Source organism: Microcebus murinus, chromosome 15 (genome assembly GCF_040939455.1).
Source record: "Microcebus murinus isolate Inina chromosome 15, M.murinus_Inina_mat1.0, whole genome shotgun sequence".
Taxonomy (NCBI): Eukaryota; Metazoa; Chordata; class Mammalia; order Primates; family Cheirogaleidae; genus Microcebus; species Microcebus murinus.
In genome coordinates this window covers 38,578,425-38,598,218 of record NC_134118.1, presented here as the reverse complement: position 1 = coordinate 38,598,218, position 19,794 = coordinate 38,578,425, and the positions used below count along the sequence as shown (strand labels likewise).

Here is a 19,794-nt window from a genome sequence, read left to right as displayed (position 1 = left end):
AATCGCTGGGACTTGTTTTATCAGCAGTATTTCCTTTAGTGCAAAAGCTCACTGAAGGCAAGAGTTGTGTCATATTTGGTGTTGTATTACAACCAGGGCCTGAGAGTGGATAAACTCAATTAAAATAAAAAATTTAAAAAGTAAATGATATTCTCAGATTCCTCCAGACTTTTTACTCTAATTTTACTTTTACCATACGTTATATTTTAATAACATCTTATTGTACTAAATTCTGAGTTTCTGGAAAAGTATGATTCTCCAATAATCTCCATTTTAGATTGATTTACTACTGTCCCCATTCTAAAGTAATGAACTGAGGTGACATTTATGACTCCTTCTAGTCTCTAATACTGATTATTAATCATTTCTGTAAGAGAGAAAGAAAAGAATTTAAACTGTAGCAAGTCAGATTATACTTAACCATTAGATTGAATTTATTGATGCTAAGGCTATCTGAAATGAGTAGGCTGCCTCAAGAGGAGGGAAAGAAAAATGAATGTCAATGAATTGCCTAGAAAAGCTTGGTTATTTGCCCAATATTTAGATGTGATTGCCTAGTGAAATTCATTTAAATTTTATGAGTCTCTGATTTGTTCCACAAAATTTGGTCATAATAATTCAGGGTTCATGTTGAAGAGAGTAATCTACTCTGAACCTCAGTTTCTCAATTTAAGTAATTTTAAAGATTTGAAACATAGAATCTACTGGGGATTTAAAATTATTATTTAACATAATGATGATTCTCCAATCCAATTTTAATACTTTTTTATTGCAGTCCTCAAGACTACAGATTATTGCCTTCTACTTGTCAGTTCACATTTAGAAGAAGTACACATCAGAAGCATCATTGTTCAGAGAGGATAAAGGCATTTTTCTTTCCATAAGCCACAACCTGTTCCTTGGGCTGATTCCAAAACAATGCCCTAGGTCTACACTGCCTAATGTAACAGCCATCACCCACGGTGGCTACTGAACATTCCAAATGTGGCTAGTCTGAATAGAAATGTGCTATGTAAACAGAGATGTGTAACGTAAAATACATACTAGATCTGGAAGTCTTAGTATTAAAAAAAAAGCATGTCTAATTATTACTAATTTTATACTGATCATATGTTGAAATAATATTTTAGATATACAGTTAAAATATATTAAAATTAATTTCACATGGTTCTTTTGGCTTTTTAAAATGTGACTACAAGAAATTTTAAAATTACACAGCAGCTTTTGTATTATATTTCCACTGGACAGTAGCTCTAAGCCTACTTAGAGAACTGATGAACACTTATAAACTGTTTCCTGTTGGCAGAATAAAAAGCATCATTGAAACGTCAGATCTGAAAATGGAATCACCAATGACGCACAGAAATACAAATCCCTAAAAGTTTAAAAATGGTAAATCATGCTAAAAATGAAAGATTGCTTTAGTAAAACCTAATAAGGTGCCTTTCTTCTCTGAAATAAAAAGAAATCATATTTTAACCTTTATTTCATGGGAATAAACTTTATTTTTTAGTAAAATTATTCTCTGGGTATTGGTAGAATACAAGAAATAGGGATTCTAAGATACTAAAGTGACAGTTCCCTCTCAGCAAAAAAAGGTTAAGTACTAGAAATGTTATGTTATTCTTATTTATTCCTTTCTTTAAAAAAATTAATTAAATCCTCTACCTATCTTACATTTCATTTTTGTAAAAATCCCATGAAAATACTTTAGAGAATGTAAATTATATTAATCAGGCAAGGTATACTTTAGAATCCACTCAGTAAAATAATTTCCATTACCCAACCCTCATATTTCACTATCCCCTTACTACTTTTATCATTTTCTTTAGTATTTCTAGAAACTCCAACAAGACAATACAAACGTTAAGACAATTTATAATTAGTAATTATAACTGTAATTTATAATTAATAATTAATGATTCTACTTAAAATATAATGTTATACCTGAATGAAATACATTATAGTAATTTAAATGTGTTCTTAAACATTTCCTTTTACTGATTGTATTATAATAATTTGAATGTGATTTCTAAAGTGTAACATTATACAAAGAAGCAAGATTTAAAAAAGGGTATGATTAAATCCCTAATTGGTTTTAGAAAGACCACTATCAGGAGGTTCTTTAAATAGCCTATGTAACCATATATTATATACTTTTCCAAATTATTTGAAAGTCACTGAGTTATAGGTTCCAAATGAGCTGGTTATCAATATAGAAAATACAGGAAATTTATCAATACCCTACCTACTACCCTATGGATACTTGGGTGGGTGGGAGGTGCTTGGAGAAGACAGAATATACATACTGGTTAGAAGACTAAGTCGGTTTTAGCAATGTTAGTTCTATAGAAAATTTCTGTACTTCTGAACATAATGAAATGACATTTAACAATGCATATATTTCTAACCAGGCTCCAATCACCTGAAAGAAATTTTAAATTCTTTTATTTTTTTTTAAACTTCTCCCTTAACCTTGTATTCCACTTCTTCATATAGATGCCTTATATAGCATCGCTAAAAAACTAGAAATTACAGTAGCACAATAGCAAGAACTGAAATTCTAGTATCTGTCAATAATAGTTGTTTTATTACAGCCTCTGGAGCATTCAAAGAAAATGGAGATGGATTTGAGTCATTATTTGTGAAGAAACAAGAATAATTTGAAAGATAAGGGAGAAGAAAGGTAAAGAAGATCATGTGATTTTTTTCTTGATGTTAGGATTATTTTGTTTAGATTTATTTTTTATTTTTTCACTGGCAGGGTATTTTAAGGGAAGTATCAGGAAAAATGAAATCAGATACACATTAATTAAAGAATCTTGAGAGAAAAAGCTGAGATTTAGGAAAAAGAAACAAAACACTACTGGATCTATCATGTGCACCTCCTGCCCATCAAAGCATTAAGCAAGAATATCTAGTACTGATAGAGGCAGAAAATGAAGGTATATATATATCTATTATCACTATTATGAACTATTATGAAGCAGAAATAATTCTCAAATTCATTACGTGATTTTAATTTACATTTCTAGTACCAAACTTAACATAAGAAGTTAAAATTTGGTCATTAGATGCTTAACAAATAAAGGAATTTAGAAGTAATCACAAGTCTTTAACTTGAGAACAAAAAGGTTTATCAATGTTTTCATGTACCCATATCTCTTATTATTTCTTAAAAGAGTTAAACAAGTAATTAAATAGCTTTGCGATTAGAAGTAAATTTTAAAAATTATTAAAGTGTTAACTAGTCTTATTTAATTTTATCTAAATATCCATTTCAAAATTATTTACTGGTTCTTAAAGAGTATGAGATTCTTAAAGAGTATGACATATAATTTTCAAGATTATATATCAGTACATCATTTGTGAGATAAAAAAATCCTGGTAGATGGTCCCATACTTCTTCAATTGAAGATACTTCTTCAATAAAGTATCTCTGATATTAACAATGTACACTACACTAAGTAAGATAAAGTATATGAATAGTTTGTAGACTGTAAAGTATCAGACTTAAGATAAGGTGCAATTATCATTACAATGAAAAAATTTTAAGTACTCTATATCTATAGTAACATACACATTAGTAATGTAACTTTTCCTCTTTTAGATTCCAATATTTCTCATATGGCACTTATTTTTTTCTCTCATATGGCATAATTATTTATCTGCAAGTCATATTTCTTTATGAAACTATAAGGAGCTTCAAAACCACAAGCATTATGTCTCACTATACACACAGTAGTTTGCAGAAAGAAACACTATGTAAAGAAAATAAAATACTGTACTTCTGAGGGTAGAAACAAAAGTCTAGTAGGGATTAGACTAGCTACTGTGCAAAAGTTTGTGATCTGTAATATTAGTGAACATGCATATAGATAGAAGGACTCTTATTTCCATTTAGTAATACTGCAATGCTAAGCAAAGTCAGGTATGCATTTAGAACCAGCAGCAGGCAAAAGAATTATTTTAAGAATGGGCACATGGATATCTAAATACATATGTCTGATATTTTTCTCATGGTATTTGTCAGACTATAGTAATTTTATTGAGTTTGGAATTCCATTGAGCACGCTGCCTCACATGCCTTACATCTAAACTACCGTATTTTTCCTTCAACAAAAATATTCCAAAGAAGAGGGGGAGGGAAACACTCCACAACTAGAAATAGAGAGAAGAGAGGGTGAAAGAGACAGACAGACAGAGAAAAGAGAGACATTTAGGACATAGACATGGAAGAGAGAGAGACGGAGAAAGAAATTCTGTGGTTCTTGGCCATTTAATTAAGGCTTCGTTTTCTGAGTCTTATCTGTAGTAAACAGGGTTGTACTGTAGTAGAGAAATTTTCAACATTCATTCCACAAAGAACACACTGGTAATAACAATGGCAAAACAAAACATTCTTTACCTTAATATCAGATGTATCACGCTGACTGTTTCGCCAAGCTCTGGAAACTGATGAAAAAGTTCGATCTGCATGATCAAATTTCCCTCCTTGCAAATTTAGGAAATAAGTTGTAAAGGGCTCCTAAAAAATAGCAGGTAAAAAAAATCCAAATGTTCCCTCATGCATAACAATGGGTTTTTTATAAATCTTCAGATCTAAATATTTTCATGATTAATAGGCATTAGATAGTATATACTAGGTATAGAATAGAAATGATATCTAAATTGTTACATTAAAGTTCTTAAATTATTTTTCCTTCAAAAGAAATATTTCTAAATATATCCAAAATCTGATATTTGCGACATTTTCTTCAGACTTCCTTTCTTTCCCAGAATAATTCATTAATAACATTCAGACATAAATTAGATGCATTTTCTTCACAGTACAAGGAAATAGTCCAATATGTAATTTTCCTATTGTTATGGCTCAATATTTAATTTATGATTAAGAAAAGAAAAATGTTGGGAAGATTTAAAAGCCTCCTCTTAGTTAAAGAACACTTAAACACATATTAGTGGATAATTGCTTGAAATTAGCTAAGCACTATAAATTACTTCTAGGATTTATGTCTGCCTGTACCCTTTTAACAAGCTTTAATTAATGATGTGCTGCTAATGCTTTCCCAAAGAAATTACTTTCTAGTAGATGAATCACCTTTCAATTTTACAGAAACATTTCTTGTTTAACCAATATATTATCAATACAAGACAGCCTTGGTATTTATTGCCAACAATCTTACCTTATTCCATTTAGGGCAACTGAAGTTTCCAAAATATGTAAATATATGTTTGTGCCAATGAAATCTTATTTAGTTCTTTTTTTAATAGACTACATTGTAAAGGAACCTAATGTTACAATTTAGAATCTGGTAAGATAGCAACCATTTGAAGAGGCAGATTTAAGGAAAAAAGTCACACAATTCCAGGTGAAATATACTTAAGTCAATTCTACAGTAGTATGTTATAAAATATATGCCAAATGAGATACAGAGATATTTATAATTAGAACCTCAATAATTTAAAGTAATGGTTAGTATTAAAAAAAGATGTGATGATTTCTGATTATTGCATATTCTCCACAACATTGAATTTATTTAGTCATGGTTTATTATCAAATAAAACTTACTATTCTTAGCAGCCATGCAAGAACAAAACTTGCAGTTGAGTAATGAGTACCATAGTGAAACTTTGGAACTTGATCATCTTCCCATGATTCATAACGCTCTGCAAAGAATGCTGCTCTTTTTGGATTCAAAGCTCCTACTGGCTGCCAATAAAAAGGAAAAAACCAATATGAATGCAATCATCCTTTATCTCTGCTAATGTTATCCTATTAGTAATTGTGAAAGTACATTTTAAAAATATATACTATTTAAGCCAAAGAACAATGTGATATTCAGAGAATACATGAAAAAAACAAATCTAATTTTTAACATAGGTTAAATATACACATGTAAGTAGGTAGATAGAAAAAAACTATCATTTCTCCATAAATCTAGTTTCTGTTGAATACAGGTTTTTAACCAGCCTATACAAGCATTGCATAAAGACAATTACATGAAGTGAATATCAGCTATACAATACTTTGGAAAGCACCTATAAAATCCCATTTGGCTAATTAGAAACGACAACTACAAACAGAATCTTGAAGCTGGTGGAATGACTTATATTGGAATCAGAGAAGAGAACAGAACAAAACTGGGAGAGAGATGAGACAGAATGCAAGGGAGAAATTGTATGAAAATGGGATTAAGGTGTAACTAGAAATTTCTATTGGTATGAATGGAACCAGAAATTAGAGGATAAAAATGTGCCTGCATGAGCTATAAAAATATACATAAGACAGAAAGAACAGTAGACAGATTATGAGCTTACATTGGAAAATAATACAACACAGCAAAAGTTCCAGAGCAGTATAGCAACATAGTAAGGAAACTGGGCTCACTTGAATCATAATAATACTCATTCAGAAAGTTGCTTTGGAACATAAAATGAGTAAGCATATTATAGTCCTACAAACTATGCCTGACAACATTTAATGAATGCTAACTATGATTTTTAAGATGATGTTTCAGAATTGGGGTAAGGAAGTTTGAATAAAATAATTACCTTTAAAGCCCCTAGCACATTGCTTGGCATAACATAAAAGTCTAATAAATATTATTTGGTACTTATATCAGTATTATTGCAGCTGCTGTTGTTATTTAGGGAATACATGGATTCCAATAAATAGCAGGCAAATTTTTGTGTGAGTACACACATGTATTAATACATTTTCTTAAGGAAGACATAGAGAATATCCTTAAGGAAGACATAGAGAATATCCTTGAGACTCTCAAAAGGGTCTAGGGCTCAAATAACATTAAGATCAACTGCTTTAATAACAATTCATTCTCTTAAAACATTCTGATCTCCAGAAGATCTCTATTCCTTATTCAAAATGTAAGTACCAATTCACAGAAAAAAGATACATATAAAGATACCTGTACTTCTCTTAATAAGATGCAGAACAGATTTTTTGGTTTTATATCTTATATAAAAATCTATGAGTTAGTCATTTCTCATTTATAAGAGAAAGAAAATATCTGATTATTCATGGGGAAAATGTTAATAAGTTAAAAATGTTAGTTTAAAAATGGATATATTGAGAAATATTCGGTCAGAAATGAAGCTATGTTCAGACCAGTTTTTGAATTGCTTTTCATGTTATATGATTTTCATGTTATATGATTATAAACCAACATTTTAGTTTATAATTTTGGTTATCTTTCTTAAGTTAATTAACTATCTTTTCAAAACTACTATTTATCTTTGATACTATTCTCTTTCAATAGGTTGATTCTAATAAATATTATTTTATTTTAAGCCATTTTTTACTTTATATGCAAATTTTTAAAGCTCTTTAGTTGATTAGTGTTTTAAGTCAGTGCCACAGTATACTAACTTTAAAAAGCTATCTTTTAAAGCATTAGTTTCTATACAAAAGAATTATATCGGACTTACTAATATATGCCAGTTAAGAATAGAACTGACTCGAAGAATTCTTTCTTTGTTACAGAACCAATTTGGAATGCCTGTAAATGTATTTTAGTTGTTATCCCTAAAGAATAAGCCATGCAAAAGGAAAGAAAGACGAAATAAAATCATTGGAAGACAAATTATATGAATTAAAAATAGAATCAATGCTCCTTTTGTATGGTTCTGCAGCATATTAAGTATTCGCTTTATCTGCTCCTATTTTTACTACTCTCCAAATGAGTAGCCCCCAAAATCAATAGTTATAGAATCACATTTCTTGAATATAATGCTAAAACCAATTAGGATTGATTTCACTAGCGTCTGAAAAAAAAAATGGCATCATGCAGAGATCCATATTGGTAGAACCCACAGTATTGATTCTGGCTGTTATTGTTACAGTTGGTTTCTGAAACCTCCTATAGGACAGCTATCAAGACATACCACATTTATTTGCAAGCATATAAAAAAGAAGTCCCCAAATAAAAGAAGGTTAAAAAAAAAAGAAAGACCAGTGGAGCTGTGCAATGACAATGATACACTATCAGCTTACTCAGAGAAGTTACAGTGGGAATACACACATTGAATTATACATTACACGAAAGCACTGATTTATTGTGGTAATAACATCCACCTCATTAAAAGATTCTGCTTTGCTGCAGTTGGAAGGCTACATATTGTTTACTGCTATAAATTAATGGCAGTGCAAAGAAGACTGTGGAACCGTCCTAACAATAGATCTGTAATGACAGTGCTGTATATCACAGCTTCCTCAGCAGCTTCATAATAAAATGGAGACAATGTATTGAGCTAATACATTCTACCATGCTGGCCCATATTTTTCTGACAACTGCTTTAAAAGATGAGCTGAATCCAACTATGTTATAATGCCGCAAAACATTTAACTAAGCAAGAGTCAGTCATACACCAAAGTGCATTATAGCATTTTTAAAACATTGTCTAAATCAGCATTTCAAGATTATTCATCTCTGCAAAAGAACAAGAAGTAAATGCTGATGGCTCCTTTTACTTATACAGTATATTAAGAGTAACAATTGTAAGGTAGTTCAAAAAGATGCTTAGCACTTTCATCCTACATAGAGCATTTTGTACAATTTAAAAAGCTTGACAGTATTTTTTAAAATCAGCAAATTTTAAAAAGACGACCAAAAATACTAGTCATTAAAAATGGTCATTTCTTGGGGAAAAAAATCAATAAAAAGTAAGTATTGATTAGAGAATATAAAAGTGGTATAATTCAAGTTTATAAACCAGGTAAACATAAATAGCTCTAAGATTCAAAAAAATAATTTTGAACACTACAAAAAGCTAACAAATAGAATTATATAAAAATTTTTAACTCTACAAACTAAGAAAAAAGCATCACAATAGAATGCAAAAAAGGATCAAATAAAATAGAATTAAGTAGAATCATTTAAAATTTAGAGTGTTAGATCTAACAACAGAACATTATGTTTAAAAATAGAAATAAGAACTTGGATTACAGTAAAATAAAAAAAAGACAAAGAAAACCAAACCTTGTAAAAAAATGGTATTAATAGACAAAAAATTCAATGTTAGCATATTTTAATAATTTGACAAAAAACAAAATTGACATCTGTAGTAAAGTGATAAGTATTGTTTATGAGATAGTAATGCTACTTTTGAAGACAGGATATGCAGTATAAAACTTTAAAATCAGTTTTATAAGAATACTGCAATAAAAAATACATTTTTTATTTCCTTCCTTGAGAAGTAATTTTGCTAATTAACAAAAGCACTGCATGTAAAGAGACCAGCTCAGTGCCTGGTACACAGTAAATTATTATAATAGTAATAATAATGATTATTATTTTTCAGGCTATTTGATCAATAATATTTAAGGAAAAAATCATTAAATAAGCCTGAAGAAATTAGTCAAGTCTCTTAGGAAAGAACATGACCAAACATCACAATCTTCTCATGACAAAGCAGAACAAAAACATATAGTATTGTGCATTATCCTTCAAAAGCCTAATAGTATACAGTAGTCCCAATCAAATGAATTTCTGTACCTCAAGAACATAGCCAAAACCAAAATTACTTTTCAAAAATCCAGGGGGCTCCAAATTTTACTATAAAAAGCATATGAAAATGCTAAGTTATAATAATCTTCGATGTTATAATTAAAAACAAATGGTTTTAAGGCCGGGCGCGGTGGCTCACGCCTGTAATCCTAGCTCTCTGGGAGGCCGAGGCGGGCGGATTGCTCGAGGTCGGGAGTTCAAAACCAGCCTGAGCAAGAGCGAGACCCCGTCTCTACCATAAATAGAAAGAAACTAATTGGCCAACTAATATATATGGAAAAAATTAGCCGGGCATGGTGGCGCATGCCTGTAGTCCCAGCTACTTGGGAGGCTGAGACAGAAGGATCGCTTGAGCCCAGGAGTCTGAGGTTGCTGTGAGCTAGGCTGACGCCACGGCACTCACTCTAGCCTAGGCAACAAAGTGAGACTCTGTCTCAAAAAAAAAAAAAAAAAAAAAAAAAAAAAAAAAAAAAAAAAAAAACAAATGGTTTTAGATTCACAGACCCATTTAAAGGCATGTAACAGAATTTTTCATCTAATTACTAGTAAAAGTTTTCTGTGAAAAGGTACCTGTTTTTTCTTTCTTTTTTTAAATTTTAGGAATTCTCACCTGAAGTTATCTAATTAAGAATAATACTTCCAGCTTATATTTTGCAATTTATAAAACACTGTTATTTATTTTCACAATATCCCTAGATATCCCTATTTTAATAATGAAGGAATGAAGTATGTTAGGTAATATAGCTCAAAATCAACACAAATCTAAGAGACTTAAACCTATTACTCAAAACACCTTCTTTGGGCTATTTTATCCATCTAAAAATGTTGTATTACAAGTTGTTTTTCCTAATTTCAATAATTTTCTACAATTTCCATTTTTCAAGTATGTTCTTTATTTAATAGGTTGATTTAAAAAGCTGATATATATAAAGGTGCTTAGAAGAGCTTCTGGCACAAAGAAAATAGTAAGTTTAGCAACTATTAACATTGTTGTTATTACCATCATCATAATTCCTTCCTTCCTTTTGAGATTTATGTATGAACTGTTATCAACCTTTCAGAAGTGAAGTTCAAAACTGTTGGACCATGTTTATAGTTATTGAGGGTAAGAAAATGGTGGAAAATAAACAAGAAATTTGAAAATTTCTATAAAGCAATGAGTTGCTTGAGTTAACAAACTTCTCTTTTATAATCCAAAAATCTCAAAAGAATTCTTCATACCTTTCTGTGAAGGCTTTCTTTGGAAAATCATTACACCCCACCTTTTGGAGATGATTTGCAGGAGGGAAATAGGTAACTCTGGAGCAAAAGACTTAGGAGCAAAAGACTTCCAGGTCACTGGAAATGCTAAAGGACAGCATTTCATAAAGATACATTTTTTGAGTATATAAAAAGTGGAAAAAGGTTTAGGAAGGGAGGCAAAGAGCATGACTACTTTACAACTCTGCTTAGGATCCTCATGACTGGCTAAAAGCCATCTGCCAATGTTGTCTTCATTTGGCATAACTAGGAAATTGGACACATCCTTTAATTCCATAATGACAGAAAAAGGCTGCCTTAAAGCATTTGAGAGGTTATATATAAATATAGGCTATGTGTTTTTTTTATTCTTTTGTGGAAGGAGATTAGGCCAATAGATATTGAAAGAGAGCCACTGCAAAGTGAGGGCAAAAGACTAGCAAATAATAGAAAGCAAGGTGGTTGAATACAATGTTCTTTTATAGGTCTATGTTATAATGTCAGTTTAAAGGAAAGAATATTGTTAAGTATAAGGTATCTGACATACACAAATTAAACAAAAAGCTTCAAATTCAGAGAATGGAAGAGGATATACTATCAGGAAATATTACATCATAAAAGATGGCCATTCTGATTAAGGAATAATCATTTGGTTTGGGGAGACTCTAGGAAAAAACTATGGTATATATATCCTAGGGGTCATTCTATCTGATGACAATGCTCCTATTTACTGGGAAAAAAGCAAAGGTTCTATGAGTCTTACATAAATCATTTCACTATCTTCACAGCAATTCCTTATATACAGACCTTTTAGCATCCCCAATTTGCAGGTGAAAAACCTTGTCTGGGAGAACTTAAGTGACTATCAATGGTTGGCAGCAGCAAGATTCAAAGCCATCTCCAACAAAATTGACTAGCAAATCTTAGAATGATCTGGGTTGTGTAGATTGATGAAAGTATGGGTGCTGCATTTGCAAGGCCATTAGAATCCTTTCATGAAAGCTCTTTGATGCCCCTTTGAAAAAAATACCATTAAAGTTTTTATCCCTACTTATATAATGTCTGTGACTATCACCTTAGAAGAAGGCATCACAAATAGAAAAAAAAGCATATTTTGTCTTAAGGGATGCAGAAAAGATGCTTGGCAAAAATAGCTTATAAAAATATGTGAACCAAATATGTAAGTATTGTCACCAAAGTTTATTGCCTTATTTTCCTCTTAACTTTTATATTTGTATGTCCACATTCATGAACCCAACTAAGAGTCTTTAATTTTCTGCATTGCTGAAGCTATTTAAAGCCACCAATGAATTTTATTCTGGGTGTCTCCACCACCTGCTTTCTTCCCCCACCCCCTCTAGTGAAGAAAACAAACAAATAGCCTCTGTCACTTAAGCAATATTGCCACTGTTGGGGGTGCAGCAACTATTTTGTTTCAGTTGTAGCAGCTCTTTTATCTAAATGACAAGTATAACAAGCAGCCTGATCAGCATTTTTACTCAACCTTGGCTTTTAGAGTATTTTGTTATATGCTATATATGGCTGAAATGGTTTGGCACTTATCCTTACACACTCTAGATTTTATTTAATATTGTCAAGAAAAAAATTTCATCAGCACACCACTGTGGCTTTTAGAGTTAACAAATAAGCACTTTTGTTTTCAAGTATCAGAGCACTTTTTAATCTCTTGAAAACACACTTTCTTACAAGTGGCATTAAATATATACCCACTATACCATTTCAATTTAATGAATACATCTTGGGAAAAAGAAAGTATTCCATTTTACTTATTGTGCCTATGTAGAATCTAAATCATTTCAAATGCTTACATTGGTAGATTTAGTAGCAATGCCTTCATAGTTCTATGTTATTCAGCTATAGTTAGTATTAAGTGATCTTTTACTATAGGTTTTTTACTTGAGTTTGAGAAAGTCACATAAATTGTTGAAAATAATCTATTATTCCAATGCTCAGTGCTGAGATAAATGCCTAGAACCCCCAAGACAGTCCTAAAAACCCAAAGATAATTAACTAAAAGTGTTTTACATAATTATAAAAATGGCAAACAATGAAGAAGCTCAATGCTGATATAACAAAATCTGTTTGCAGATATATTCATCTACCCACTTAAAGAAAAAATTAAGACCATTAAAATCATGTAACTCATCTATAGGGTTTCTTCCATCTACAGACTTTTAAAATGGATTATTAGTAATATAAATATCAATGTTCCTCCAGCTTATAGAAGCTGGAAACATAAAACAAAATTAGAAACTACGTGAGGAAGTTTCAGCTCTTGAAACTCCTTTTCTGTTTGTTGTGAAAGTCATTATGAATATAACAAACTAGTTCCAATTTGCAAAACTATATATATTCTGCTCAGCTCAACTCTGAGTGAGAAAACTGTCTTTATTGTATAGCTCAAACCTGAACTAATAACTCTAAATATTTTAATGACTTACATTTTGAAGCATAAAAGAACATCATAACTATAAGAGGAAGGAGGATTCAAAAATCCATAAAATGACTAAAATTAGTTCTTTTATTGTCTGTTTTGGACTAATTAATTGCTTTTTGGAAGAAATATTAAATCCTAATACAAAAATTAGATAGATATAAAGTAGGACGAGCTAAAGATGTCAATGTATATGCAGGCAAGGATGGAAGTGGAGGTCATTATGTTAAGTGAAATAAGCCAAACACTGAAAGACAAATATTGCATGTTCTCACTCATATGTGGAAACTAAAAAAGTGGATCTCATGAAGATAGAAAGCAAAATGGTGGTTACCAGAGGCTGGGAAGGGAAGAGGTAGGGAGGGATGGACAGAGATTGATTAAAATACATGTTTTATATAATTTAATCTGAGTTGTAAGGCATTTTGAAACTATAGTGGACTTCAAATATTAAACAAGGAGATCAAATGTTTTTTGGGCAAGTATAACCAGAGGTATGCAGTACCTTTCAGAAGAAATAGGGCAACTGCAATCAATTTAATGAAATAATCTTTAATTATTCCATAGTTGCAACAGGAGAGATTTTAATAATTATCATGACTTAAGAAGAGCCATGGGGCATGTAAGGGCAATCTGGCTGCTATATCTGTCACCCCACTGATCGCCAGGCTTAATTTGGCTGATCTGGCTGGCTAGATGGGTGTCCCCTTCCTCCCTTACAGCTCCATGTGTGTCCCTCCCAAACCTGCATGCTCAGTGGAAGAGGACAACTTTCCCTGATAAAGGAGGACCATTCTTTGGTCAAGGATATACAAAAGCAGCTGCACTCCCCTGTTAGAACCTCCAAACAAGCTCTCATGAATAGTCATGGATCATACATAGAGCTAGTAAATGTTAACACTTTTGGAGTTGATTTTCAGCAATGTGAGATCTAACAGACAAATGACCAAAGGTTTAAGGGCACTTATATTGCTAGAAAATAAGCCCACTGTTGGTAAGCAAGGGTCAGTGATATGCAAGCTTCAAGGCAATCTCCAGGATAAAGCACTGAATTATACCACCAGCTTTCCTAGGTCTCCAGGGCGCAGACAGCAGATTGTGGGACCTCTCAACCTCCTTCATCATGGGAGCCAATTCCTCATAATAAATCTCTTTTTAGATATATATATATAGATAGGTAGATATACATATACATATAAACATCTCCTATTTGTTCTGTTTCTCTGGAGAAATCTCACTAACACATCATAGCAAGAGGCAATGAAACTAACTTATGAGTTGAAAAGGAGTGGTAATGAAGGATTCCATTTAATACATCCCCTGATAGAGAGTTTCAAGTTGAGGAACAATTAGTCCAAATACCATAAAGTATTACTAGCAGTTATTTCTTTATGCAGTTACATAAGCTGTTATGTTCATTGCAGAACAAACAAACTTTTTAACACAGTGACAGCCACAGTAGAAAAAAAATTTTTTCCTTGGGGACACAGTGCTTTATTATGAAAATAAAATAAAAGGATCGTTTTGTTTTCAAACAATTTCTAATTTAGTGACAAATTTGTCATTTTTTATTGTTTTCTACATGTGAGTTGAAACATGCAACTTGAAAAATAGTTCATACAGCTCCCAAGGTAGAGAGACATGTGAGTTACATATGCTTCACAAGGCCCAGAGCTCAAAACTAGCATGAATTAGTGTGAGTTAAATACAATTCACATGGCAATTAATGTGTTAAATATTATTATCCATACTTGGCTTCTTTGTTCTTTTTATTAATTATAATTGAGAAAAATTTAAAATACAGAATACTTCTTCATATTTAAATTTGGGATCAATATTGAGATTACAATTGTTAGCATAGGTAGGAAAGTAAGACATGAACAGAGGAAGTAGGGAAAAGGCAGTGTGAACAAATGGGATGCTGACTGAGAGAACATACTGTAACAATAACAAGATAAAGGTAGCTACAAATGTCACAAGAAACAAACAGCACAGGGCACATTATATTAATACAATATTGCATTTTGCCTCCCACCCACTGTGGGCCTTGGCCACCGCAACGCATCTGGACCTAACCAAACAAGGTAAAAAACTTTCCCCATCCAACGGCAGGAAGGAGACAACATCCCCATTGGTCAAGAACAAAAGAAGAAGCAACGTCACAAGGGAAGTGAGGCCAGACAAGAAAGAAAAGGATAACCCAGAGAGACCCCAGTGCCATTGTCTGCTGGGATGTGTGCCCACTCCTCCCCCTTTTGGAGCCTACTATCACTTGCTGATTACACAGAAACCCCAGGGCCACCGTACGCTGGAATGTGTGCAAGCTCTTAACCTCTTCAAGAGTGAACTTTGGCTTTAATAAACTTTGCTGCTTGCTACTTCAACTGTCTCTTGCTTTCATTCTTCGACTGTGAGAAGACAAGAACCAAGGAGTTTAACAGCTGGTAACAAAAGTATCACAAACTAGGTAGCTTAAAACAATAGAAATTTATTTTCTCATAGTTCTGAAAGTTAGAAGTCTGAAATCGAGAAGTCTGAAATCTGTTAATAGATCCATGATCTCTTTGAAGCCTCTAGGGGAGGATCCTTCCTTGCTTCTTCCAGGTTCTGATAGCTCCAGGTGTTCTTTGGCATGTGACAACATAACTCTAATCTCTGCCTGTCATCACATAGTGTTCTCTCCCTGTGCGTCTGTCTTCATATGGTGTTTCCATCTTTCTATGAGGACACCAGTCATACTGGATTTGGGCCTATCCTAATGACCTCATCTTAAGTTGATTATGTCTGCAAAGAACGTGTTTACCAATCAGATCACATTTCATAGGTACCAGGAGGTTAGGACTTCAACATGTCTTCTTTGAAACACAATTCATAACATATACTCAAAAATAAATGCTGAAAATATATAAACTAGAATCTGACGGAACTGAAAAAAACACATAGACAAACCTAACTTGTTCATGTTTTTTGTTTTTAGAGACAGGGTCTTGCTGCCCAGGCTAGACTTGAACCCCTGAGCTCAAGGGACTCTCCCACCACAGCATCTGGGACAAATCTAAATTTATAGTGGAGACTTCAACACTCCTCTCAGTAATCAATAGAACAAGTGGACAGAAAATCAGTAAGGAGATAGAAAATATTTAGAACATTAACAACAAAATTGACCTAATTGATATTAATAGAACACTTTACCTAACAACAGAATATGCATGCTTTTCAAATGCACACTGACCAAGACAGACCATGTTCTGAGCCATTAAATAAATGAATTTTGACTAATTTAAAAGAACTGAAGTAATACAGAATATGTTTCCCAACCATAATGGAATTAAAAAAGAAATAAGAGAAAGAAAGCTGACAAATCCCCAAACATATGGAAATTATACAACATACTTCTGAATAAGTCAAAAAGAAAGTCACAAGGGAAATTGTAAAATACTGTTATTTTTAATAGAATGAATATGATATAAAATTTGTTGGACCCACCTAAATCAGTGCTTTGAGAAAAAATTATAGCATTAAATGCTTATATTTTAAAGAAAAAAAACAAGGGCAGGCATGGTAGCTAACACCTGTAATCCTAGCACTTTGGGAGGCTGAAGCAGGAGGATTGCTTGAAGTTAGGAGTTTGAGACCAGCCTAGGCAATAGCCAGACCCTGTCTCTACAAAATATAAAAAAATTATCCAGGTATGGTAGGATGTGCCTGTAGTCCCAGCTACTTGGGAGACTAAGCCAGGAAGATAACCTGAGCCCAGGAGTTTGAGGTTGCAGTGAGCTATGATAACAACACTGCACTCTAACCCAGGTAACAGAGCAAGACCTTGTATCAAAATAAAAAATAAATTAAAAAAAGAAAAAGTTCTGAAACCAATAAAGTTTCTACCTTAAGATACTACTAAAACAGAAGAGAAATTAAATCCAAATCAAGCAGGAAAAAAAGGAAAGCAAAGATAACTGAAATAGAAAACAGATAAAGCAATAGAAAAATAAAATCTCAAGCCAGACTGGTCCAGAGGGGGAAAAAGGAAAGAAATAAATTACTAATATTAAGAATGAAGGAAGGGGCAATTTAGATGAAATAAAAAAATTCTGTGAAAGATGCAGACTGTTATCAAAACATATTCAATAACAAAGAGATCATCTGAATAGCCCTATATCTATGAAATGGAAATCAAAGTTTTACAAAAAACCTTCCCAGAAATAAAACTCCTAGACTGAATGGCTTCACTGATAAGTTTCATCAAACATTTAAGGATGAAATAATAAGAATTCTATACCATCTTTTCCAGGAAATAGAGGAGGAGGAAATAACTTTGAAACTCTTTTTGTCACGCAATCATTACCTTATAGCCAAAAATGGAAAAAGATATTATAGACCAATATCTTTTTTGAATACAGATGTAAAAATTCTTAAGAAAATATTTGCAAATAGAATCCAGCCATTTTTAAAAACAATAATACATAACAATCTGGTTTATCCCAGGAAGGAAACACTCCTAAATCAACCAGTGTAATTCACTATACTAACAGACTAAAAAAAAATCATCTTCATAAAAAGCATTTGACAAAGGTCAATACCTAATTATAATGGAAACCCCCCAAAACTAGGAATAGATGGGAACTTACTCAACCTAACAAAGGACATCTACGAAAAACTCTGTAGCTAATATCATACTTAATCGTGAAAGACTGAATGCTTTTCCCCTAAGACCAAAGCCAAGGCATTCTCAACACTTCTTATCAACATTGTAAGTCTTCATTCCAAGATGCTATATTCATTTATGTAGAAAGTCCCAAAAAGTCTACAAAAAGGCTGCTAGTACTAATAATTTAGCTTAGCAGAGATATTGAGTCAATATTCAAATTTCAATTTTATTTCTATATACTAGCAATGAACAAATAGAATTGAAAATTTTAACTGCATTAAAAACATAAAATATTGGCCGGGTGCGGTGGCTCAAGCCTATAATCCCAGCATTCTGGGAGGCCAAGGCGGGCAGAATGCTCGAGGTGAGGAGTTTGAAACCAGTCTGAGCAAGAGCGAGACCCCCGCCTCTACTATAAATAGAAAGAAATTAATTGGCCAACTAATATATATAGAAAAAATTAGCCAGGCATGGTGGCGCATGCCTGTAGTCCCAGCTACTTGGGAGGCTGAGGCAGTAGGATTACTTGAACCCAGGAGTTTGAGGTTGCTGTGATCTAGGCTGATGCCATGGCACTCACTCTAGCCTGGGCAACAAAGTAAGACTGTGTCTCAAAAAAAAGAACAACAACAAAAAAACCCATAAAATATTTAGGGTAACTTAACAAAATATGTATAAGAATTGTATACTAAAAGCTATGACGCACTGGAGAGAATTTAAAGGACTAAATAAATGGAAGAGTTACCATATTCCTGAGTTAGGAGATTCAATATTGTTAATATATCCTTTTTACCCAATCAATGATCTATAGATTTAATGCAACCCCAATAAAAATTCTAGCAGGCTTTTTAAAATTATTAGATATTGATAAGCTAATTTCCAAGAAGCTAGACTTAGAATAGTCAAACAATTTTTAAAAAGAATAAAGAGGGAGGATTCACTTAACCTGATTTCATGACTTACTATAAAATTATAGCAATCAAGACAGTGTGGTACTGTTACAAGTCTAGATATACTGATTGAGCAGACTAGAGAGTCTAAAATAGACCTACACATACACAGCCAAATGATTTCCAACAAAGGTGCCAGGGCAACTCAAGAGAAAAGAGAGTCTTTCCAACAAATGGTGCTAGAAGAATAGGACTTCCATGTGTAAGAAGTGGATCTAGACACCTACCCTGAACCTATAGTACACTCTAGACAAAAAATACATAGCATCAGCAGCCACAATACAGGAGAATAATAATAATTCTGTTTCTTACAATTTGTTTTCTAGAAAAAACAATTATCACTGTTGGGTTACAATAAACATATAGTTAATAAAATAATCTAAATCAGCAGCTTCTAACATTTCCCTGTAAGACAGTCTCTCATATATATACATGTATACTATAAGGACTCACAGATCTCTTTCAATAAACCCACAGGCCACCCTCATGTGACCAGAGCCCACAGGTTGGGAACAACTGCCACATCTTTATCTTCCTTCCCTCCACTAAGACTCCTATCATACAAATGCTATATATTTAACACTGATTTATCTTTAAAATCTTTGCTTTCTTTCTTTTTTTCTACTATAATATCTTAAGTCAAAATATAAGACTTCATATTATTTCTTCATGTTTCACTTGAATGCATGATGTGAGTTTCTCAATCTGTCAAAATGATTTAAACTTTTATATTTAATTACTACAAACAGTATGGTCAATTTGTTATATTAAGTGAAACTACTGGACATATCAGGGCCTAGGACAGAATTTTAAAAAGATGCCCTAAAGAGGGCAATACCAGAAGTGTATGAAGTCCATTAAACAATATGGTTATACAATGATTTAAATAGCTATGAATGACTTTTAATTACCTTGTCTATATTTCAGAAAGGAACCACTCAGATTTTTAACTCATTTACTGAGAGATGTCATACT

At 32.4% G+C, this 19,794-nt stretch overlaps 1 protein-coding gene across 10 annotated transcripts in view; it reads right to left on the bottom strand.

The window, feature by feature from the left end:
- The window catches only part of LRBA (LPS responsive beige-like anchor protein), a 635,991-nt gene that overhangs the window by 136,083 nt on the left and 480,114 nt on the right, over positions 1 to 19,794 (bottom strand). For all 10 annotated transcript variants that reach the window (XM_076010592.1, XM_076010588.1, XM_076010587.1 and 7 more), the window contains 2 exons: positions 5,573 to 5,713; positions 4,409 to 4,528 (listed from right to left, as the gene is read on the bottom strand). In XM_076010592.1, the coding sequence (XP_075866707.1) occupies positions 4,409 to 4,528; positions 5,573 to 5,713 (261 nt within the window). The remainder of the gene's footprint in view (positions 1 to 4,408; positions 4,529 to 5,572; positions 5,714 to 19,794) is intronic.